The following is a 25,705-nucleotide window of genomic DNA, read 5'->3' on the forward strand; positions in this document are numbered from 1 at the left end:
TATGTAGTGTTCAGCGGTGGCGATCGGAAAACATTTCTATGGGGGCACGAGCAATTAATTTTTTATCGAAAAATCCATATACTTAAAACTTAAGCAAGAAAATGTACAGCTCAAAATTTGTCTTACTATATATACATTTTTTTTTAAATGTTCTTTCTAATATTTCATCCGTCAATGAATGCATTGATAACAAAAGTTAAGTCGATATCTTTCGAAAAATATCCGTGTACATGGCTAGATAATTAAGCCTTTCTTGGCCACATACTTTACGAAGGTATTTTAGCTAAAATACGGTACACGATGGCGCGATTTTTTGTTTGGACGAATCTAGCTATTGAAATCAATTTTACGTTTATATCATCTTAATGCTACTCGCATCTGCAATCTCAAATAAAGGCAGTGAGATTTAAAAATTTTCCCTGATTGCTCATTTTCCTCAATTTCATTTCTGTGGGGGCTCTGCCCCTGTTTGTTTTTCCCAGTGGGGGCTCGAGCCTCAGAGCCCCCACGGGATCGCCGTCACTGGACTAGCGTTTAATGGTGCAAGCAACAATTGCGAGTACAGTTACGATTTTGTTGACTGCCACGCTGATCTTCTTCTCAATGGCCATTTATTTAAATTTCTTTGTTTGATTATCGATTGGAATTACCCTCCGGTGCGGTGTCGCTGTTATTGATAAAATGCTGAGGAATATTTTATCGGTGACTGAGATAGATTATTATAGATGTAAGTATTTATTTGATACTTTTGAATCTACCATTTTCTAAAGCCAGGACACATTAACGTAATTGGTAACCCAAATGACAGATTTACGATACTATTAAAACTTGCTTTTTCGTTATCCTAAAAGAATAATAAAAACGAAAGAATGTATGGGTTTTAAATTAAGTTATATTGTATAAACATTTCAGATTTTAAAATTTTAGCCAGCACTTTATCTGTAGATTAAAAGTTTCCTTTGCCTTTAGCTAAACATAAGATAATTTTCGTATTTCGCTTACCTCTAAAGGTACTCGAACCTAAGTGAAGAAAGCTACTCGAACGATGAGTGCTAGTCAACGGTGCCATACTGAACCCATTAGGTCCTGCGCTAGGAGACCTTTGAAACCCCCAAATGAATGAACAGGAGGGGGGAGGCCATGGCCTTACGAGGCCCCGCCTTTATACTAAGAGGAGGCTGGGGTCCAAAAACTCCAAATGAATGAGCAGGAGGGGGAGGTCATGGCCTTACGAGGCCCCGCCTTTATACTAAGAGGAGGCTGGGGTCCTGTGCGTAAGTACACTTACGACAATAGTGCAATGGTAAATCAGCCACTGATAGTCAAATTTATACTTTAAATTTAATAATACAAGATAAAAAAACGTGTTAATTCTTTGATTTTAGTAAATTAACTTGAAAATTATCAAATTATGGAAGAGAAGATAAGCAGTGTACGATTAGTTGGTTTTCAGGTAAGATTCAAAGTTAAAACAAAGATTATTTTTGACTAAATATTATAAACATTATTTTATAACAATATATTTTCAATGTATATAATTACGATTTTTATAACTTTTTAATAATATTAACTGAATTTTAAATTTAAAAAATAAATCACTAAAACAGTACTGGTAAAAGTAGAAACAATTGTGATTTGTAAATTAAAATAGTGTAAAAGGTTGCACGACGTGTGTGTTATTAAGTATTTCCATTCGCAGTTATAACGTTAATTTCCAAAGGTTTTGGCCAAAGTGATATAATTACCAAAAGTGTGTCAATCGAACCTTTTTTTAATGAATGTAACGAGCTAAGTAAAAAGGGGGAGTGGAGAGGGTCAAAATTGGGGAGGGAAAGAGGTTTAAAAGTAGAAATAATGTCACCTGATGAGGGCTTCGAGCAGTGGCGGACTGGCCATAGAGTAAACCTGCCCGATGGCAGGTAGGCCCCACGGACAGTTCATGAAGTGGGCCCCTCAAACATGATAGCGTTATAGTGGTTAAAGCTGGGGCCCTTTGTCTTCTGGTAGCCCAAAATATTAGACCCAGTCCGCCACTGGCTTCGAGAATTAAGGAAGCACTGGAGAAGGCTAACAGACGATTTAATTTTTAAACACTTGACGGAAACGCTACCGCCATCTATCTACGTTTTAATATAAAACCCGAAAGAACAAACCAGAAAAAAAGTGCATCTTCCATCCTAGACTAGCTTCCTAAGTGGTCTATCTTTAGCATTGGAAAGTATACGAACTTTTACACGTTTAGTAATTATGTCATTTTTGGTTTTGGTAATGCACCCAAAACAAATATCAACATATTAATATTATTTTGAAATAATATATTGAATAGCTTAGAAATGAATTTACATTTATGATATAGATGCAACCATGGGTTACTGTGCAACGAAACGGTCCCAACATAGATTTCATGGGCATTTATCCTGAGCTTTTAAAGCACGCTCTTCAATCAGTTAATATTACGTAAGTAACCGGATGTTAGTTTTATTTTTAAGTGTCTTCGTTATAACAAAGAAAATTAAGTATTGGATATGCTTAAATAATACATATTTTAAAGGTGTCATTTATTTGTGTGGTTATTTTGAAAACGATTAGTTTATTAAATAATGCAATTAATATGTTACGCTAGAAGGAAATAAGAAACAATTGAACTTTAAATAGAATGTTTTACAGTTTCAGATCCATATTAAGTCAAGAACAAAGTTACGGAAATGAACTCAGTCCAGGAAATACTACTGGCATTTTGAAATTTCTTGATGAAAAGGTGAAGTAGTCACATACTCATGTATACACTTCTAGAAAATGAACGTTAAAAATTAAAATCTTAATAAATACTATAGGGTTACTCAAAAACTAAAATGTATAATGAAAATTATAATAAATTAAGAAGATACACACCCCAAAAGTCTAAGTGGATAAAAAGTCCTCAAAACTTATTCCCGCTTGCATTTTCAGTGAATTTGAAACAAATTTTAATCTCGCAAGGGAAATATCTTTTCATCCGGCTGAGAAACGTAGCCCGGTAGCGTTGTTGCTCCAAACCCAAAATGGTGGTTTCTTTGATTGTTATTTCAAATTATATGCTGTAATGATAGCATATATGCATCTATTATTTCAGTTACTTATTAGCAGCTTTATATTTTATAACCAGTGCCGAAGCGAAGATAATTTACCGTTAATTTTTGTGGTAATTATAAGAAATGAAACCAATTTTTAAACGTAAGCTATTGGATGAAGTATTAAACAGTGTTCTGATTTGTGATCACTTTGGTTGGCTGAGGCTGTTATGAAAATAGGCGGCCAGACCAATCGATAAAGACCAATTCCAGTTTTGTATTGGACGAGTTTTTAATGATATTTGTAGATGGTGGCCTCATTTTCCAATATGTTTTCACAAAAGCATAATACATATGATATATTCAAACCATTTACGTCACTACGTGCTGTCAGATGTCTTATATTTCAATAAACGCGCCCCAATCTAGCCCGTAAAAAACCAATATGTAAATATTTTTAGGGTATCTTCATAAATTATTCAATATGTCACGGGCTGTTCAACTAAAATTAAAAAGTCCCTTCTTCCCAAAGAATTGGGACGGTAGCCGAAAAGTCACGGGTTCCATTCTGCCCAAGGTGTAATAATGTTTCACACTCACCCTGGTATGGTAACATACGCAGTTTATCCTTGATTATAAATGAATGTTGTATTGTTTATTGGTATAGAAAAATTTTAAACATATTTTCAGGAAGCTGATATAGCGGTAATGCCTTTCGCTATCACTTTGATGCGAATGAAATATGTGGATTCCACGACTCCTTATTATTATTCCACATTCACTTGTATGTCTGGCTCTCCGCAGAAATTTGTCGTGGATAATGTGTCTCTAATCGATATATTTGATTTCCAAGTAAGGAATACCACAATATTCAAACTCAAATATAATATCGAAAAAATGGTAATATCAGAATTGCGTTTTTAAAGGTTTGGTCATTGACGATACTTGCTTTGCTGTTACTTCCAATATTTTTTTACACGTTTTTAAATCTCGACAAAAAACAAGAAAAAATTATCTTCTGTTTTTTCGTTTTCTTTGCTTCATTTACAAGACAAGGTGAAGAATATTTCCCATATTTATTTTTCTAAAGAAAAAACTGATTAAGATACTTAATAAATTACAGAGTTTCCTGCTCGCCTGTACAAGAACAACAAGCACCGTTCAATAATTGTTCTGTTTTGGTTGTTTGGTACATTTTGTTTGACCTCGGCTTATATGGGGGCGCTTCTCTCCTTCTTGACCATCCCAGAAAAACCAGAAAGGATTGACTCACTCGAAGATATTGTTAAATATCCCAACGTTAAACCGTTAACTACGCAATATGGTGTCATGTATCAGACAATAAAGGTAAGCATATATCTTATTCAACTTAGTTTATGGAATTCAATTCCTAGATAATTATACGAGCTTCAAATCGAGAATTTTTTTTTAAATTATCGGCTAATTTCCTTCATTTTCCATGGTAATTTTAAAGCAACGTGTATTTTCTAACCATGTTTTTAGAGAAGCGCCAACCCTAAATTGAAGCTATTGTTGCGACAAATAGAGGAATATAAAAGTGACGTACCATTTAAGGAAGTGTTTAGTCCTGAAAATTTGGGTAAAACTTCAAGAGGCTCCTCTGTCATCATGGCGGAAATTTCTTTTTCACTACGAAGTTTAGGTTATGGCTGTGTCCCTGGTGCTAAATTCTATATCGCGCGAAGACCGTTCTTTTACACCGGAATAACATTTCCAATGAGGAAAGGCCTTCCGTACAGTTTCAAGAAATCTTTGGCTAAGAAGTAAGCTTCAAGCTATTACACCAATAAACATTCACCATTTCACAATTCGTGTCTATTTACCCCATTTTTTCGGTGGTAAATAATGAATCCTCGGAACAGGGCTATTTACTAACTTTTTTCGGTGATGACCAATTTTGGTGGCAAATAGCATCGGCCGCGTGATTGAGACTTTTTACCATCGAAAGAAGTGGTACATAAATTGGTTAGCACCGAAAAAAAGGTGGTAAATAGTGTTGCCTGCACGGAATACTATTTACCACCGAAAATTCCTTAAAATATAGTGTAAATGGCGTAATCAAAGCTATTTTCCACAAAAATATCTAATTAGTTGACTTCTGAAAAAATTAGCTCCGTAAGGGGACATCAATCAAGAATAAAATGGCTATTTTTTAATTTTCCGAATTTATTTGTTTCATATTAGTCGTTTGTATATAATTGACTTCTTTCGGGATTATCATTTTAATCAGAGCTCATTAGGGGACGTTAATTCAGTACCAATTGTAATTTTCTTACATCACACCTTTTAAATTAGTCGAGCATTTTTATTGACTTCTGTGAGCTCATTAGAGGACGTATACACAGAATCAAGCTAGACCTCGATTTTATAATTTTATAGCTTCGAGAAATTATTTACAAATTAAATATAAAGTATTTAAATCAGTATAAAAACCATAAGTTTCTTCAAATAAATTGTAAGTAAACTATACTTCCGGGTTTAAGCTTATAACAGCCGTCCAATTGCTGAAATTGTTTTTAAATAAAATTTGTATATGCAGAAGAAATACTGAAAAACAAAGGAATAAAGAAGCGTGGTGTGTGTAACCAAACTAACTAATATAAAACATGGCACTAGTTACAAAATAAAAAGGCATTGTTTACACAATTTTATCATTTAAAAATAATTACTAACGAAGAAGTCAGTAGAATGAAAGCACTAACACTATATTTTTAAATGAGACACAATTTGAATAAGTAAGCTGCCTTAAGCCACAAATAATTGTTAAACCAAACTATTCTTAACTAAATAACCAGAAGCAACTTTCAATCAGCTGTAGAAAGGTTATTCCAAATTAACCGAAAGAGACAAAAAAAATTAGTAGTTATGAACAAGTAACCCCAAAGCTAAATTACCGGAATTAGCTGGACAAATAAAATTAGTTTTTTTTCTGATAACAACCGAAAGTAAGCAGAAGTGAAGAGTATTATAATATTTAAATTTTTCACAACATGAAGTTCCCAAAGGAATCAACAAAAGTAGTAGTAGAAGCGTGACAATACTAGATGTCACTCCTAATTTTTCATGACCATTGTGTCCCGTCTTCTCGGAGAACGGCTCAAAGCGTTTACCCAGTGCCCGACCGATTTGCTATTGCTAGTATTTAATTTTTGTTTCAGGCAAAACGAGCACTTTCTGATTAAAATATATTTATTTACCAAAAATGTATTTAAAGAAAGTATAAGCAGTTACTGATCATTTTTTGCACTGGCAAATATGCCACGGCAGGGAAAAACGAAAAACCAAATTCATTCAAAAGTTGCCTTTAAACTTCTTCGCAATACCGTTAAAAATATCTAAACAGTGAGATATTTGACCTCACATAAAAATTAGCATATCCATATTTGATCTTTTTTGGATGGTTTTCCTGGCGAAATACATCGAATGTGGTACCATTCTTGGCACCAGCAACAGTGACCCATCGGAACAGTGTAGGGTTTTCGACAAATTCTAACAAAAATTAACTAACTTGTGAGAGCTTTCATGGTACACTTCTAAGTCATACGGATTTCTAGACTTCAAGGGAAAAAGAGGTATAATATTTTCTTCTTTCAATATTTTATGCAATATCTTCCTCATGACGCCAGTTTCGTAACGAAATCTTCCAGGATTTACGTTCATACAGCAATTAAGGGCGCTGGCACCGAGATGTGCTCCGCCATTCAATTATATTTGATACATTACTTTTACAAACTTGATTTTGAGTTCGCCAACGTTTGTATTTTTAAATTGTGCGCTTATTAACGAAATTATTTCTTAAATGCCGGTATCTGTTATTATGTGGGAGGACAAAGTATTTTAGGACATTTTTGTCTCATTAGTACAAAGGTGATGAAAACAAAAGTTGTGCATATGGGGCAATAGCCAGTTTGGTTTTTGTATGTTATTTATCCAAATGTAAAAAATCTGAGGCCTACTAATAAAACATTTTTGTTGATTTTGCGCAAAGGTCATTTCTTGGGTACTATTTCAAGCGAAATCTTTCAGTTTTAAACCAATCTTTAATAAGTCGAATAAACAACTATGCCACTTTATTCTCGTGAGCAGCGCGCTTTTATGGTCAAGTTATTTTACGGACACGCCAATCGTAACGGTCATAGAGTAAGGCAAATGCTTAGTTTTCGCTATCCGGACAGAAGACCAAGCCACAACACCGTTCGCGGAGCTGTTTGAGACTTCGACAACTAGGGAAACTTCAATCCCAGGTTCCGTGGACAAGGTCTTCAAAACCTCAACATGGACGAAATCGTTCTAGCCTACTTTGCTGCGTATCCTCAAACAAGTACAAGAGGTGCAAGCGACGATCTACGTTTGGAGAACTCTTCATAGTCACCACTTTCATTCGTATCCAGCCTCCCGCCACCAAGTTCTGCATGAAGGAAATATGGAACGATGATATGAATTCTGCAACTAGCTAATTAACATGTCTCATCACTCATCTTCACTTTAACTTTGACACATTCAATATTTAAAAGCAATATAAGATTAAAGTATCGATACCGATGCTTTATTTTACACATCAATGGGCTTATGGCAATTCTTAATTCTTGGAATAAGAGTTCAAAATGGATAAAGAAGCTAAGGAACTTGATGGGAAAGGGCAGCTTATGACAAAGCGCCCGTTTGGGGATGACTCTGCTACAGTGCTGGGGGCATCTTCGCTGAAAGTCAATTGCGAACGGTCAGCCTTCAAACGCAACGAAAGAATCTTAAAGTATAGGAGTTTTAGAGGGATAATTAAGGCTGAGAAAAGTTAATATTTGGGCATTACATCGTGAAGTATTTTCGACAAAATGAGAGTACATGAATTGGACTTTCACCTATTTCAATTTAGCTGGAAGTAAATTCGCACAGCTCTTTGATTTTTTCTTAACTTTTATTATGATGGGACTTAACAGTGGCACGGCCGCCTCCCTCTCGCGCCTGGGGATTTGATTAGTCTTTGTGGAACTCAATTTCTAAATATTTAAAATTTCAAGATAACTTTGATAATAATAAAATACTATTGCTATTTTATGACCTATTTGTTCCTAAACCATTTAGCTACGGGTCACTCGTGCACTGGACACCCCATTTTTTAACCCCTCGTTTAAGGTTCTGGTTTCAAAAGCACACAAAGATGGGGCTTGATACTCAGAAAAGGGATTTGGGGTTGTTATTGGCCAGATCACCTCCATTTCCACCGGCCTTTCCTTCCTTTCATCTTTGTTTCGTTGCCCAATTAGCCAACTCGCTCTCCTTCTCTGTGGGGCTGCTGTCTAATTGACAAAGAAAAGTATTGAAGTTTGCAACATTTTTGGTCCATGATTGGACTATGATTACACTTTATCTACTTCTCATTTATACTGAAAATACGCCTAAAAAATAAAGCAGAAAAAGCCAAGATTAAAATCACCTAATGAGAAACTTAAGCAAGCAGGAAATACGAAGGAATCTCCACTCTCTAAAAACGCAGTTCATTCAATGGTGAAGAAAGAAATATTAAAACCTAAGGAGAAAATAGTGGATCTAGTTCCTTATGATAATATGTTTGATAACGTATTTAAATTTTCAATTGGAGCTATTGAAGTAGCCTTTGAACAAATGGATTTGACCTCTGGGGAGTTAAATTAAATAATCCAAAAACCATGAGGCTATTCCAAACACAGTTACAAGAGTTAATGACCAAAACTCCGCAAGATAAATTTGTTAGGAAGTCTGAAGAGAAATTATCTACCAGTTTCATGAAAGCTATAACAGTCACTCGCTGAAGAAGGACCACGGTCCGAAAGCTCCGAATAAAATAAAGTTTTTTCTAAGTCATGAAGTAGCAGCTTTTTTAAAATTTAACAATCTATAATACTCACCACAGTGGACATAATTGTAAATTCATAATAAGCAGGCAAAGCAAATACTAATTTCATAATTCGTTACAGGAACCAAAAATCAGCTTGTTTAATCAAAAAGAGCTATTCAGTTTCATTTGAGAGAGATATTTATAAGGAGCTTAAGGTACGAAGACCTTAGTCATGTAACGCCCAAAGTATAAGAGGAAAAGAAAGGAAGCGAGTTAAAAGAAGGAGCTTTCTATTACGTGATAGGGGCTACTCTAAGGTTCCTCCAAAATCTACTGAAGGATGTCGCCTTTTTAAAGAATTAACCTGTGATAAAACCGATCCAAATTGTGTGGAGTTGAGGAATAGCAAATGGACTGAGCAGCAAAATAGAGGAGGACTTCTATATGAAAATAGTAACACTTTCCAAATATTTACTAAGCTCCCTGCTAATGCAACAGAAATCTTCTCAACAAAAATAAAGAAAGTTTTGACAGAAAAGCAGAAGCACGGAACACAATATAAAATCACAAAGAAGTGAAAGAATTTTGGAGAGAAGCTTTAAAAAATGTGATATAGAGAAAGCTGTTGGGGATAAAATATTTGCTAAAATGATAGCCAAATTATGATTTTTCAATGATTTTTTTAGTAAAATTTAAATTATTTTACGTATCCTTGTTTTCACAATTTGAACCCATGACAATTACTCTAATTTCCCCTCGTTTAATAGCACGAAGCTTTGGTATCGTCTCAGGCTCACAATATTTTTTTTTTAAATACTGGAGCTCACCGGGTGAGCCCGAGCCCGTTGAACTATGCTTCCCAATCACTTAGATATTATAATTTTCACTTTACTCTTTTTTTGAGCTTGCAGGTACACGTGGTTATCAATGATCTTGTATGACTTTCTTAAGGTCGACTTCATCACGCTCATTTTCATACAAATCTACGATGGTATTCAAGACTATATCTTGACCATTTTTGTACATCAGTCTAAACTTACACCCATCACGACTGTTCAAAAAGCAATTGCGTACGGTTTAAGCAGATGTGGGACGTCAAATACAAAGTAGATATAGCGCTCTTCATCGGAAGCGTGTACGTTTAGACATGTATAGTTCGATGCTTCAGAACCTTGGTGGTGTTTGCTGAAGACATTCCTGTTGGTAGATGAACCATCCCTGATTACAGCAATGATTTTAAGTCCTTTTAATTCTAATAGAGCTATCGCACGCCACACAAGGAAATGAAGCTCATCTGCGGTATTGTATTTGTGGGGAAGTGAGCTATAGTAGCTTTAAGTCTTGATGTCGCCCCTCCGACCATAAAACCAAAGTGCGAGTGCCAATTGGCTGCTTTTTTTTTCAAAGAGCTTGGGATTGGTAGCCACTATTTTGTCATACGGATCTTTCATTTTGGTGTATCCAACCAGGTCTCCAGTCTTTTTGCTGTATATTAAATCCTCTTTTACTTTCATTTCATCTAGAAGTAGAGAAAAGTACTTTTGGGGTTCTTCTAGTATTTTCAGGTTCAAATCTTCTGCAAGCTGATTAAACATTCCGGGTTGGAAGTTGGGCTTGCATCCCACGTCTGATGTGTGCCTTAATATTTTAATAAAGTGCGATAACTAGGCAAGTGTAAAATTCCAGAAGTCTCGAGTCATTTGTATAAATTGGGAGCTTGATGGTACATGAAGAGGCACCAATGAACTACTAAAGGGTGCCATCTTCGACATTTTTAGAATTTAACTGGCTCATCTTCAGTTGTGTAGCCAAGATAAATTGCGGGAAGTCTAGATTGTCCAACTCTTTCTCAGTTTTCCCGTTGAAATTTATATGAAGAATATCATTAAGCCAGTTTTCTGCTTTGGGAGCAGCGGTCTCTCCAGTTTTCATAATCCAGCTGCAAACTTTTTTCTCCTTTCTCAATAGTTTTTTCTTTAACTTGACTTCATTTGCTATTCTTTAATTGGAACAAGAGTTGAGAATCGCTTAAACTTTTAAATGCAAATGTTCTTTTATTTTCCTTTTTTCGCCTAAAAATTTAACTTCTAAAGTAGCTTCGTATTTAACACAATTCCCACACCTTTTCATTAGGGATAAATGGAAACATGAAGTATGCCATATTGAATTGGTAATAAATCACACTTTACCATTTCGAACAGTTTTTTCTGCAAATATATCCCGGTAAAGGGTTTCTTCAGCTCTAGAACAAATGTGCAGGGAATTAATTTTATACAAATGTTTCGTTGAATTTTCATGGCAGTACAATTTAGAATGGAGCTCGGAGATAAGGGGGTGTTCCGTTACTAGCAGGTTCATTAAACGAAGTGAAAATTGAAATTCAGGACTAATTGTTATGGAAATAGTTGCTCCCCCAGTTTCATAATACATTTTGAACCTTTTTAGTACATTTTCAAAATTTACGACCCTTTGCTCGGGAAAAATATGAGAGTGAAAAATTTATTTGACTGATGGTGGTTTTGAGAATATTATAGTTTCAACATGGGACACTATTTCAATTTCTGCAACATTTTCTATTGAAACACCCTATAAAACATTTTGAGGGTTACAACGGTTTGTTTGACCATGAAGTGGTAAGAGATTTCTACTGTTGTTATCATCCTGACACGTTAGTGGTTTTATATAGTCATGGTCAAGAAGATGCTGAAATTCTATTTGTGTGCAAGTTTGTGAAGATTTTGAAGTTGCTTCATCTGTCACTGTTTCACCTTGCTCTTTTCCAATTAACCCGCATAAATTTGAAGAGACGCTTTCGAAAGAATTATCATGATTTCCTTCCACCTTTTTTAGAACTGTCACTTATTTTGTGTGTGGTTTTATAGTTTTTATAGTCACAACTATAAAGAAAGTTTATGTAAATACCATAGAATACATATAATCTTTTGCCAAATGAAATGTACGAACCTGGGATAATGATTTTGAGTTTTGGTCGTCTGAGCCAAAACTGAGAACTGAAGAAATCATCATTCAAGTCTTTTGTGCACAAAAATGTATCATAGTTAACGCTATTAACTGTAAAACCAGATTTAAACTCTGATAACCAGTTCACCCACTGCCTGCACTGTACAGGTTTCTGTTTAGGCTTCGGAAAAGCTACAAAATCTACTCCATACATATTAGGTTTCTGTGAATAGCGCGAATCGCTATTACATTTGGAAAAAATACATCGCTTCTTTTTACCCATTTCCATATATCTCACTTATAATTAACCGTAATTAATTAACAATCATGATGCAAACAAACAGCCTAGTCACAATGAAAACTATTTACCACCTTTATTCGGTGGTAAATATCAGAGGACAGGTCAACGGATGCCTTCCACTGCGTAACCGAGCTATCTTCAGCACAGAATGAGGGGGTTGGAATTTGGCAAAATTGGAGGCCTTTCGTTGTGCGATTTAGTTAAAAACAAAATGGATGCTTGTATCGGCCAGTGTAGCGGAATGTAGTTAAGGTTTTAAAAATGTAATTAACGTAAAACTTAATATTATTAGTATTTAGATAACATTTAACTTGTCTCAAAATGGTTAGAAAGCAGTGCAAGTACTCGTATGTTGTAATACCGATAAAACCGTTAAGCCTCGTGGAAACCACATTTTCATTCTCTTTCCTCGACCTAATAAATATTTAGAAAAATGTTAACGCTGTATTTTTGCGTGCGGACGATATGATGATTTAAGTATATCAGAAATTGATCAATTTTCGCATTATGTGTGTTCGAAACACATGGTCGATGGTCAAGGTCCAATAAATGACCATCCATTCTCTACAGTTAATGGTAGGTCAGGTTATCAGTTTTTATAATTTACGTGAATAATTGATTAACATTAGATATTAAAATTATAATTACAGCATCAGAATGATAACATATCAGATTCTGGAAGACCTGATGGTACTACTATTACAAATTTGGAAGAGCTCGTGCCAGACTGTAGTACACTGATAAGATCTCACCACGGTCCCCAAAAAATCACATTTTAATTTGCTGTGTATAAGCCTTCGTTGATGGAATATAATAGTGAACTAGATCATATCGCTTTAAATGAAATTCAACCGGATCATAACGCTTTAAACCAAACTAAATACTCTCATCATTTTACACAGTCGCTAGCAGGAGCTGCTCTACCACATGGTTGTAATGCTTTAGCCAAAGATAATTGTTCCGTTTTTTTGCAAATTAATTTAGGAGGAGGCTACATTAGAAAGTCATTTTAAATAATAGATTGAAAACCAAATGGAGTTCTACGAATTTATGGAAAAAGTATGGCTGAAAATATTTTTTTGAAAAAAGCCCTTCCTGAAATCAACTATATGGAGTCTTAGCTGAATTATTTACACATAATTTATGCTTTGGAATTGTGTACTGGAACTTCTAGTATCTATTAAGTTAATTATTCTGATAATATGGTTAACCCTAAGGGAGTAAAAAATATTTTTACAAATGCTGTGCATGCCAAAATCTGTGATATTTTTGAGCGATCTTTTAGAAATTCGAATGGTAAAAGCCCAGAAACCATTAATATGTGCCAAAGTTGTTTCAAATATAGAAAGTCTTTGCTGATAGGTGTAGTTTAAAAGAAACAAGAAAAACATTAATCAAGAAATAGCTTAATGCCAGGAGCTCAATTGCTTAAGAAAGTTAAAGATCAAAAGAAAACAAATTCATATTTAACAGCAAAACTAAAGATAGCGAAAGCAAGAATTCGTGATCAACTGTATAAAACTGGGGTGAAACTAAATGATCAAGACATTTTTTTTCCCTGCAATCATTGAAAATCAGAAAAATTCACTGCCTAAAAATAGTTTCAAGATATTATTTCTCGAGCAACTACATGTAGCTGCTTTGAAAGCGAGAGCCAAAACCCTCCGAAGGTGGCAACTAGGGCTCGGAATCGGTTATCCATAATCTTTTGTTATACATATTTTCGTTGATAATTTATTATCGAATGGTTGGTTTTAAAAACAAATCCGTTATCTTTAACTTCGTTTAAACGAAAATCGGATTAAAGTTTTAATGTTATATGTTTAGGTTCTTATTCGTAAATATTATCTTTTCGGGTAAACGATAATTGCTTTATATTATCTATAGTTGAGAGTTTGATACGTTTTATCAACAGATACAATTTATGGCTAACGAATTAAATCATATAATTTATTAATTTATCCGAATTAACGCCCACTAAAGTAATATCGTATTTATAAGATAAGTCAATTTCCTTGTAAAGTCATATTTTATACTTTTGAAAATCGTACTTTAAAATAAAGACGCAGCCATATCTATTTGAAAAGTTTAAACTTTTTTGGCGTGTTCGTGAATAGAATCCGAAGTTATATTTAGCCATATGGCACTATCACTATTTCACAGTAAACATTACACCAAATATTATTTGGAATTGTTTTAAGAGCCGAAACGGAAATGCCCTTGAGATGAAAACTGGTTTCCTGTCAGTGGCGTAGACAAGATGGTTCTCCAGGTTCAAACTGATCTAGAGCTTCTTGATCTATTTTCGATAGTTTTGCTCCCCGAAATCGACCTACGTTACTTACTCTCATTTACAAAATCTAAATCCAAAGATTTATCAGTACTCCTCCCCCGAAAAATATAAAATCCGTTGTCAAAATACCCATTCGAACTGTCACATTAAAAAACTACCTAAACTCGACTGGGAAAAGTTGCAAAGCCAACATGGCAACTCCCAAAGCAGGACCGTAGCTAGACAGGGGCATCATAATATTATTTTTCCAAAATTTCCGTTTATATTGTAGGGCGCCAAATTTTCCCTCGCCACGGGTGCAATGTTTGCTAGCTACGGCCCTGTACCCAAGGGTAACCACAGGTAGGGCCTCAAATTTGATATAGAGTATTTTTATAGAATAAGTGAACACTCACACAAATTTTCGAAATAAATAGGTCGTTATAATTACGGTATATTTAAATACAGTTCAGAAAATGGGCATATTTTAATTAACTAATAACTAGCTCAGTACAAGCGTAGCTCAGTACAAGCGTAGCTCGTTGAGGAAATATGAAGGGTATTAGTTAAAATATTAACGAAATGTTTTTGGGGGGGCTATCTTAACGACAGCCCCCTCGTATTTGATTTTGATAATTTTAACACGCCTAATCAATTGCACCCTCAATTCAGTACTATCAGGAATTCATACCTCTAACTTAGAGGTATGAATTCCTGGTACTATGCACCGCAGTTAGTTTTCATTGCACCGCACTCCTTTTGGAGATATGGCGTATATTCAGTATCAAGCGTTCGGGGTGCTCAATATAAAAATATTAACGTTAGGGCGAGGTTAACGGCTGCCCCAATGATCTTATTTAAAAAATGACTTCCCAACTGTAAGATAGTCGACATTTTTAGCAGCTTATAAAATAGGCGTAAACGCGAACGTTTATACGGTTTTTCTTAACGTTGGAACAGGAAAGTCGTAGACGATAGGGATTACGGTTGTGTTATTATCTGCTGAAACTGTGTAATAGAAAAATGAAGATGCAGCTTAGCTTCACGGTCGTGCACGACATAAAGTGACTTAATCTGAAAGCAAAGTAAAGTGTAGGGCCAAAAATAAAGTTGCGTATTCTAGATTTACAGCGTGATAAGAGAACCGATTTTTTGTTATATTTTATTCTATGGGTCCCTACGAGTTTAAAACGTCAAGTGAACTAGGGTCCTAAAAAGCCCCGTTTCAGAGTTACGAGCTCTCAAGAAACGGTCTGAAAAACATCGAAATCAACGCAAATGTGAAATCTTTAACCCCAATTGCTTTCATAAATTTATCGGTTGTTTTTTAGCGATAAAGTGATAAACTTATTGTCGAATATCAAAAGATCATTTAGAGATCGTTCAGGAGTATACACCGCCAGTTTTTGAACTTACGAAATTTAAGCGGGTAAGGTTGACTAATTATTTAATTTTTCAAGTTAATGATAACATCAGCTAAGCCGTAGTAGTGAGTGATATGCAAAAACCAAGGACACATAATGAAATTGTTATCATTACAACAACTATTCTAAATGCCCACCTTGGGCTCCAATCCTAACCAAGGACAACGCCGTAAAAATGATTGACGAACGTTTGCATGGGTTAAATCGGGGGAGCTCCATCGTGCAAGTGTGGTGGGGGGGGGGGGGCGTTAACCTAGCCCCCAAGTTAATCTTTCAATATTGGACGCCCCGAACGCTTGATATTGAAATACGTCATACCTCCAAAAGGAGGGTGGTGCAATGAAAACTAACTGCGGCGCATAGTACTGCATTGAGGGTGCAATCTATTAGGCGCGTTTAAACGATGGGGCTGTTGTTAAGCTAGCCCCCCAGCCCCCCCAAACAAACATTTCGTTATTATTTTAACTAATACCCTTTATATTTCCTTAACGAGTGCGGTGCGATTAAATATCTCTGTGGTGCATGGTAGTGCATCGTTGGTGCATTCGAGTAGCCACGTGTTAATTATCCAATTTGAAAGTGGGGGGGGGGGCTGTCGTTAACCTAGCCCCCCCCCCCGCCCCCAGCAAATATTTTAATTTTTTTTTAAACTTGGAAAGAGCAATTTCAAATATATATGCTAAAGGGGTATGGTGCAATGATAAATATCTGTGGTGTATGGTAGTGCATCGTTGGCGCATTCGATTAGGCACGTTTTAATTATCGAAATCGAAAGTGGGGGGTGGCTGTCGTTAACTTAGCCCCTCCCCCACAGCAAATATTTTTATTTTATTAAAAGCTTGGAAAGAGCAAATTCAATTATATCTCTGAAAGGGGTATGCTGCAATGATAAATCTCTGTCGTGCATGGTAATGCATCGTTGGTGCAATCGTTTAGGCGTGTTTTTATCAATATCGAATATTACGGCACATCAATATGGTATCTCAGGTTTCCGGTACTGATAGTTGAGTTTGGCCCTTGTGAATATGACGCGCTAGTTAATTCATAAATAAAATTCTGGTTAAAATAATTTCTCAAATTAAATGTAAGGGTATAGCATTTACATAATTATCAGAGTAACGACACTGAGCCACTTTAAAATGACAGTTCCCATTATCGGACTGTCTATACGAGATCGTGTAGTTTCTCCAAACGTCACTTCGGCGCACACCGTTTCTCTGGCCGCGAACTGCCTTCACCCAAGGTTGGTAAAAATAGCGCGTATTTTTTTTTTGAAACACACAAATCGGTGTCGATCCAAGGCCTTAGACACCAGCACACTATAACTGATTAATCAGGGTGAGCTAAGTGTAACGGCCACGCCAACTACTATGACTACTTGGTTTAACGGAATTGCCGGTTACCACGATTTATATGTTCCCTCGTAAAAGCTAGGTCGACCCACGTTAACCATTCAGATAACGAATTAAGATATAATATTTAAATAAAACACCCCATTAAACAGATCTAACATTTATCTCAAAATAAAAAATATCATTTCGGAAACGAATAAGTTATGCTATTAAGTTCTTTATCTCAACAAATAGGTCAACTTTATTTATCGGATAATTTATTTAATATACAATTTATTTATAAATAGGCTGGTTGATATCTAATCTTAATTAATGTTTTATCAATTTTTATCTGTTAATAAATGGACTTTGTTTTTTCGCAAATGTGTAATCATTTGGCTGAAATATTCGTAAATAAGAGGGGTGGATATGTTAACGGGAAAAATTATACGCTTCGCTTCAGAATTCGAATATCTTTATTCTCGGATAAGAAAGGTCTATTTTAACCGAATAGATAAAATCGTGTTCAAAGTGAATAGACTTTATCTAACAGACAAAAGTTATACGAATTCCGAGGTCTAGTGGCAACCCAAAGTGTTGCAATGGTGTATCTATTTTTACAGAAAGTCACCATCTGCGTACAAATCAAAAGAATCTAGTGGTATACTGGAACTACCTTCAAAAAGGACCCTGTGCAATCATTCATCACACATTGGTCTGAAATCAGGATTCCGTAATGAATCTTTTCAAATGACAAACGGAAAGTTAGATATAGCCGGTCCTAAGGACCATCAACGCTAGGTATAAATTTGATATTAGATGAAATCAAAATCAAAGAGGATATTTTATATAAAGCAAACACCGGAGAACTAATAGGTTTAAGCAAACTCGATGACACTGGCCATGAATTATTAAAGTTAAAGCAACAGTCTAATAAAGAAGAAATGCCGGAAGTTGCAACAAATGTTCTAAAACTGATGATTCGGGGTGTTACGGGGAATTTAAAGTTCCCAATTGCTTATTTTCCCCTCAAAAACTTTTTACACTCCATAATATCAGAGGCAATTGGACGATAAGAATATCCCGACATTAAAGTTATTGCGGTGATGGTGCAGCACAAAGAAATGCGTTTGATAATATTAACTTTCACAGTAAAGCAAAACGTCTTTTAAAGAATGGTCATGAAATATTATTGACCCAGTTACTAAATCTATATGAATCTGATTCACAACGGCCCCTTCGACTTTTACCAAAACTTACTCGTGATCATCTGTATTTAGACTCTTACTCGAAAATAAGGGTACGACTCGCTGCGCAAGTTTTGAGTGCTTCTGTGGCAAATGCTCGGTAGCTCTACATTTAAACGCTGCTTAATCTTTTTATAGGATCATTAAGCAGCCGCAGCTTCTTCCAAATACAAACTATACTTTATACTTCTTGATGCAGATTTGATCGTCGCACCAGTTACATAATAAGGATTTGTTTATCTTTTAATTCATTTAATGTAACTGTTAATATTTAGGGTTGCATTATGGATGATGTCTGATCTGTAGGATTTTCTTCAAATATTTCATTCTTTACCATATGTATGTGAACTAAATCCAGCAGATTCTTGAAAGCAGCGCAAAACCTTTCATCATATTCTGACAGGCATAAAAATATCTAAAAAACAAATTATATTACTTAAATATGAATTATGAGATAAAATTAAGTTTTCAAGGAGTGGCAAAGGCTGGAAAAATTTTTAAAAAATTTAGCATTACCACCTAACTTAATATACATAAGTATATGTATTTGTACCCCGCTGCTCCGCCTTAAGCACTACAGCGGCCACCTAAAACAACCAGCCCCGGACAAAAGTGCGCTTTGCGAAACAATGTTCGGCCAGTGAGACAGCCATTTTGACCGCCTCACATATAGCAAACAAAAGCCCTCATCACGGCCCAACAAAAGGCGACACCATGGGCTGCCCGAGACCCACCCTCGCACAGCTGAGGACTAGAGTGGCTTCCTCTTCCACTGCAAACTACCCTCCTTAGTAGGTCACAGAATGACGAGTGTGGAACACCCATGAGGTTCCAGTGACCCAGCGCCCCGATCACATTACCTTGAGAGCCGGGTATGGAGCCCCCCACAGGCTCCAGTGACCCCATCACACCACTAGATAGGGACAGTGGGAATAACTTAATATACAGTCAAACTAGCATAAATTTGGCTTCCAACCTTTTAGCAAAATTATGGATAGGCGTGACAAATTGGTTGCAAAGTAGTTAAAGTCGCCGGCTAAAACGATTTGATCCGAGCCAGGGATGGGGAGTAATAGGTCATTGAGCCACGCGATCAATTCGAGGCTGCGCTGGTCGTCGGATGCCGGGATATACACGTTAAATAAATGGAGGGTACATGTGTCGTTGAGCGAGAGTTTAAGATAGATAGCATTGGTTTGAAAAAAGAGAGTGTTCGTGATACGAGAGTGTAGAGCTGGACGAAGGTCGATCGATAGGCCAGAGCCGGTTCGGGTGGAGCAGGGTAAATGACAAAACGTGTAAGGCCAGTCAAGCCAAATGGGAGAACGCGTAAATGTGGTATGAATGTTCGTTTCTTGAAGGCATAGTATATCGGGGCATGAATTGTTGACAAAGACGCGGGCGGCGTTGTTCGCAACCGGGGTGCTGATTCCCCGGACATTGCACGATAAGGTAGGTTATGTATTTGATGTGGGTGGAATCTCTTCGGCCAAGGCTTTAGAGATTATGCGTATTAATTGGTAGATGGCCCCTTTGGACAGGTCGCGGAAGGGGCTGTTGCGGTGAGCGGTAGGATTCTTGCGGATGTCGTTGAGCTGGCGTATAAAAGCCGGGATATCGTTGGTGAACTGGCGGATGTGGACGATAGGAGACACGGAGGAGTGGTGCATCATGTCGCGGACGGCGGCGAGATCAGAGTCGGATAAGTTGGTAACGGTGAGTTCGGCGGTGTCCATGATAGCGTCGACGTTAGGATCGGCGATATCACTGGCTTAAGAGTGTGTGTCCGGGAAGTCAGAAGATGGGTGCGATGGAGAAGGAGTGTGTGACAAAAGCGACGAGGGGAGTAGTGTTGTCGTAGATAGTAACGATTGTTTAGACAATTGTTTCTTGAGGGCGGGTGAGTCACGATCGGATGTAGAGGATCGCTTGTTGGTGCGAGGTGTGGTAGACGATGGCGGGGGAGCGTTAGTAGAATCAGCGGTAAGAGTAGTGTCATTTACCGTAGACAGTGCATGGTCGAGAATGGGTTGAATTGGGTCTAGGTTGATGGCGGCGAGGTCGTCAGCGGATACAGACGTGGATGCGTCAGTACCGTGAGCAGTTGGGAGCGTTCCTTCTTTACGGATAGAAGGACATTTGCTGCGAAGATGGCCGGTTTCATGGCACAAGTGGCAGCGAAGATCAATTGCCAGGAAGAAAGTGAGTGGGACGTCATCGTAGTCGACGAAGATGCGTTCGGGAAGAGCGTCGCGATCTTGGGTAGTGGCGAACTTGATGTTTACCTGGCGGCGAAAACTAAGCAGGTGAGGCAAGTCAGGGTCGGTGTATGCTGCTCGCAGTGTCCGGATTGGTCCTATCACTTGACCAAAGTCAGACATAATGTCTCTGAGGAAGGCGTTGTTGAAGTGAGTTGGTACATCAGAAACCACGACACGCGTGGGAGGTGCGCCTACGGGATGGCAAGTGACGTGAACGGCCTCGGGCATGACAAGACCAGTAGCGCGCAGTTGGGACCAGGATTTGTCGAAAAAGTAGATATGAAAAGATCCTTGCATACGTCCGAAAGAGTGGATCTGCTGAGATGGTACAACTAGTTTGATGGCGGTAACAAGATCGTGCGTCGTGTATCGGTGAATAGAAGTGTCGATGATGACCCCATGGTCAGCAGTTGGTGGTAATTGACGTTGGGAGGGTTGGTGACTGGTGTCTCCGGCCGGTTGGGAGCGAAATGAGTAACGGCGACTAGGAGCAGGGCGAATGTTTTCGGTTTTCCTGCCTTCGTGAATGACGGATGGAAAGGAACGTTGGCGGTCGACGAGTGGAGTAGCGATAGAGTCAGCAGTAGATTCCCGTAAAGGCGGGAGATCAGGGGGAATAAAACCGGTAGCCATGCGGAGGTCGTTGTTAGGGGGGGGGGGCGTATCCGCGTAAATGTGGAAAGGCCGAGGCCCAACGACGAAGCGGTACACTCAATGGAATATCGAGATTGTTATTAATAAAACTGTAAATAATATCTTTAAAAAAAGGAACTGAGAGGCTGAAACTACTATGATATGTATGTCATAAAAATAAAAGTTATTACCTTAATTTTTTTAAATGTGTGATCAATATTTGAATTATTTATATTGTTGCTAATTATTTTGCATTATTGCCGTTTCAAAACCGCGGAATTAGGTTTAGTTGTGGTTGCCATGGAAATGTAAACATCTCGATGTGGTTCCATATCACGTTTTAAGTATAACTATAACCCGTATCACCATAAAATATTCCTAACTTTACCATCTTTACCACCCAAGCTACACGCAATCTACCATTTTTAATCGTAAATTAAGGAGATGCGGTGCAACGTAGAATAATATATTTATTAAAAAAAACACGCGAAGATACGCGCGTCCTCGGCAACATGAGAGATTTTTTCCAGTAGATTTTTTTGAAAAATAAAAATTGTGTAGTTGAGAGTATATTTCAAGGCACGTTTATATCAATTTTCAGCACTGTATACTAATTATGAAAACTTTGGGTGTTTTTAATAACCATGCGCTCTCACTACCTAACGATATTATCATTCTCTATTTAATTGTTTATTTAAATAAGTGAACCAATATAATAGTATAAAAGAAAATTATTCAATTTATTTTGAAAATAATAATACCGGAACTTTTTCCTAGCCTTATTGAGGCGAAATAAATTATTATTTAAAATACAAAACCAACTTAATTATCTATCCTTTCCATATTGACACAACGCGAAATAATAAACCACTAACATGAAACTCAAGTAAACTGTACTTATATATCATCATTAAATGTGTTGGAAAATGGGTTGAAAAAGCCCACTTTAGTCTCTTTACCCTAAAGAAAAATTGTTGGAAAAATTGTACAAAAAAATGCGAAACATCCACCATAAACATTTATCCTAACATTCATTCTTATATTGACAATATCGGTCGATTGGGAATATCTTTCTTATTATGGAGTAATTGTGTCGATCGATTCATTTTATCCATGAATATCCTATAGAAAAATTTAATTTTAAAATGTGTCGGTCAAATGCAAATTCGGTCCCACAGGAAAACCCCTTTAAAAGTGGCAATTCAAGGAAAAGATAAGCGGAGGAAACAAATTTACTAATTCAATCACAATGGTTTCCCCGTTTCGAAACGACACTTTAAATGTCTCTCAAAGCTACTCCTACAAAAACTATCTGTTTTTAGTTATGGTAGTTAAATCTTGTTTGTGTTATCTCTTTAGGCTGTCAATGTTCGCGACAACGCATCAGACCCAGCACTGGGTGTCGCATTCTACTCTCGGCGCGATCAAGTGTCTGGACACCGGCGAAAACAAGAATCAAGACGAAGCACTCGAAACTCCTCTTTCTTTGTCGAATTTGAAGCACGCGTTCTTTTCTCTGGCCGCTGGCCTGTTACTGAGTTGCGCAGTACTCGTTGTCGAGTTAATTGCTTTCAGATTCATCACGAAAAAAATCTTAAAAAGACATCGTAAATAATTTAGTTTTTAAAACGCTAAATTCTGAATAGGTAAGATTGGGTAAGCGAACATTAGTTTCTCTTCAATACCGTGGATGAATATTATACGTGTTAAGAAACCCTTGTTTTTTCAATAAATGAATCAAATCATTCGAGATAATGGTGTTTTTAACATTGATCAAGTTTAAATTTTTTTTACTTTCAATTTGCACAAAGTTTCATTTTTAACGTGTTAAAGCTATTTTGAAATCCTATTATTTAAAAACCATATTCGTTAGATTTGTGCACATATATATACGACCCAAAGCTATTGGTTTTAGACCGGGTGCTCAACTTATTGTTAGAGAATTTGGAGTGCTACGGCCAGGCGTTCAGCTAGTTGCTTTGTGAGGTTTAAATTTTTGTTAAACCAGAATTATTATTCAGAAAAAAAGATACTCATTTTAAGGATTTAGTTTAAACGAATATTTACAAAACTTCCTAGCCTAATCTAGGTAGCATGCCCTGATGAGGGCTAATAGAAGACTGCATTAGACAGCAGCTGTGCTGATCGAAGAAATCAATTCACACAAAATCGCGGCAGTCATGTTCTCTCATTGGAAAATTTAGTTAAACAACTAAAAAAAAACCATTCCTAAACAAACAACTAGATTAACCATTTCAAACCCTCCCCCTTCTTTGACAATAATTTTAAAGACTTATTTCTTAAATTCTAAACATGAATGTATGCAACTGAAACCTAACTATTTTAAATTCAACATTACTAGATTATTAAAATTTGTTTTGCACAAGACTTTAGTGGAAATATCGGCAATAATTTATTTACATGGTACAAGTTTCAAAGTAAGCAGTCCTTCAGCTAAATGGTTGCGAACAAAATGATAAAGAATATATATTTCTTTACTTTTCTGATTTTCAATTTAGTTCTTTGTGAAACTAATTGACGACTCATTATCACAAAACACTATAGGTATAGGCATTTTAATGTTAAATAGTTCTATTTATTTTATTACTTTTAACATCCACAAAGGTTGTTTCACTGATTCTGATAATGTAACGTACTCAGCCTCCATAGTCAACAGAGAAACGGACTTCTGCTTGATAGATCTCCATGAAAATGGTGCTGACCCCACAAAGACCACATAACCACAATTATATTTACGGGAATCGCGATCCAATTACCAGTCATTCAATATGCGTAGCTCTGGACTATGTTGTCGCTCATAGAGTAGACCACGTGTTGAAGTGCTGAGCAGGTATCTAGTCAGCTGGCAAAGTCTATTGCAATGAATGAGACCAGGATTGTTGGTCTACTGCGACCGACTGATGACCGGGATAAGAACATCTGGGCCTCGCTCGTTGCGTTACAAAAAGTAAACCGCCAATCAAAGACTCATACGGAATCCTTTCGCTTTGCTAATTCTCTTCTTTTGTGGTAGGAAAGTCTTGGTGAGTTAGAACTATCCCTGCTCTCATAGGTAAACGGTCATCAGCTTCTGCTCTGATATTGAAATTTCTTTCCTATCTGCTTAGTGTAAAATAGTTGATGCAGCTTGAGCATTCCGTCTTCTGTTTCATCAAATTGAACACCCAGTAGTTTTTTTAGCCGTCCCAATATTTTGAGATCATATTTTCCGACTAGTAGACTTCTTGTATGGTATATTCCTCTCTTGGCAACACAATCAAATCGTCCAGATATACTAATACGATCGACTTGTACGGTATATAGTATATACAATTTGTACCAAATAATTTCTTAAACCCCTGATCGCTGGACATCTTGTCTAGTTCCATAAAACAGTGCCTTCCGCTCTGCTGATGGTCAATCAGAGCCTTAATCAGCTTCAAGCAAAGTGTATTAAGTACCAGCTTTTTCATATCCGGGTATCTGGCTCGAGCGGCTGATCACTCCGCGTAATCGGTGTACAGAGCCGTACCTTTGACTGTACTAATGGGATTACGCGTAATCTTTGAAGTCCCTGCCTTTGGCAGTGGTAATCTAAGCATAATCCGGTGTACAAATTTTCGAAGAGTGGTTAGCCCCTCGAACTGGCTCATATAGGTTTCTTTGTCCAGTTTTCCATATAAATACGCGTTTCTGACGTCCATATGACAATGAACTCATCCTAGTGTCATGACGAATAGTCAAATAATTAAACATATGAGTGGGAAATTAACTTCTGGTGAGAAAGTGTAATCATAGTCAACTCCTTCAACCTGGCTAAAACCTTGAGCAACAATTATTTCCTTGTAGCATATTATCCTGTATTGATTAACTCTCATTACGGTATATATCCATATTCACCCTACAACTCTTCTATCCTTGAGTCTTTCGGTGATCTCAGTACCTTCACGCTCAGCCAGAGTCTTCATTTCGTCATTCATTGCGGACTCTCATTTTTTGCTTGTGGACACTTTATTGCCTGCTGATAAGACTTTGGGATAATGACCTCTGTGCAACATGCTTCGTAGACTTCGGTAACGTCGTCTTCAAAAATGGATGGTAGTAAAACTGTAGCCAAATTTATCCTCGAAAAATCCCAGGCGTCGAAATCCTGCGTCAAGTAATTATTGGAACGGAATTGCTGGCCATCGGGATTGTAATAATATAAATCAGCCCTCCACTTCATAGCGGCACTTCTTTCTTATAGAAACGTCTCTCTTCCAAACAGCTGGTAGTTCAGGTGGCGTCACTCACCCTATCACTGCTTGTTGTGCGGAAATTTGCTTCGAAACTGATGCTGGTGGAGATGGTACTGCTGAAGGTGTGACGGTATCAACCGGAATAATAGCT

General features: G+C 36.9%; 1 protein-coding gene across 1 annotated transcript; it reads left to right on the plus strand.

The window, feature by feature from the left end:
- The first annotated feature begins 1,385 nt into the window (after window positions 1-1,385).
- LOC149940462 (glutamate receptor ionotropic, delta-2-like) lies at window positions 1,386-24,057 on the plus strand. The gene is made up of 9 exons (XM_090179269.1): window positions 1,386-1,453; window positions 2,357-2,457; window positions 2,668-2,758; window positions 3,741-3,902; window positions 3,977-4,106; window positions 4,174-4,397; window positions 4,554-4,834; window positions 22,676-22,923; window positions 23,942-24,057. Exons 1-9 carry the CDS (start codon window positions 1,412-1,414, stop codon window positions 24,055-24,057), a joined length of 1,395 nt encoding a protein of 464 aa, XP_090035395.1. The 5' UTR covers window positions 1,386-1,411.
- Window positions 24,058-25,705: the final 1,648 nt, after the last annotated feature.

This window comes from Leiobunum rupestre, chromosome 6, assembly GCF_980474605.1.
Source record: "Leiobunum rupestre chromosome 6, qqLeiRupe1.1.hap1, whole genome shotgun sequence".
Taxonomy (NCBI): Eukaryota; Metazoa; Arthropoda; class Arachnida; order Opiliones; family Sclerosomatidae; genus Leiobunum; species Leiobunum rupestre.

Excerpts from the sequence above, each read along its gene's own strand:
- LOC149940462 (XM_090179269.1), top strand. The coding sequence starts at position 1,412 with ATGGAAGAGAAGATAAGCAGTGTACGATTAGTTGGTTTTCAG. Across the intron at positions 3,903-3,976 it reads TCGATATATTTGATTTCCAA|GTTTGGTCATTGACGATACT; the intron begins GTAAGGAATACC and ends GCGTTTTTAAAG. Across the intron at positions 22,924-23,941 it reads AAAAATCTTAAAAAGACATC|GTTGTTTCACTGATTCTGAT; the intron begins GTAAATAATTTA and ends ACATCCACAAAG.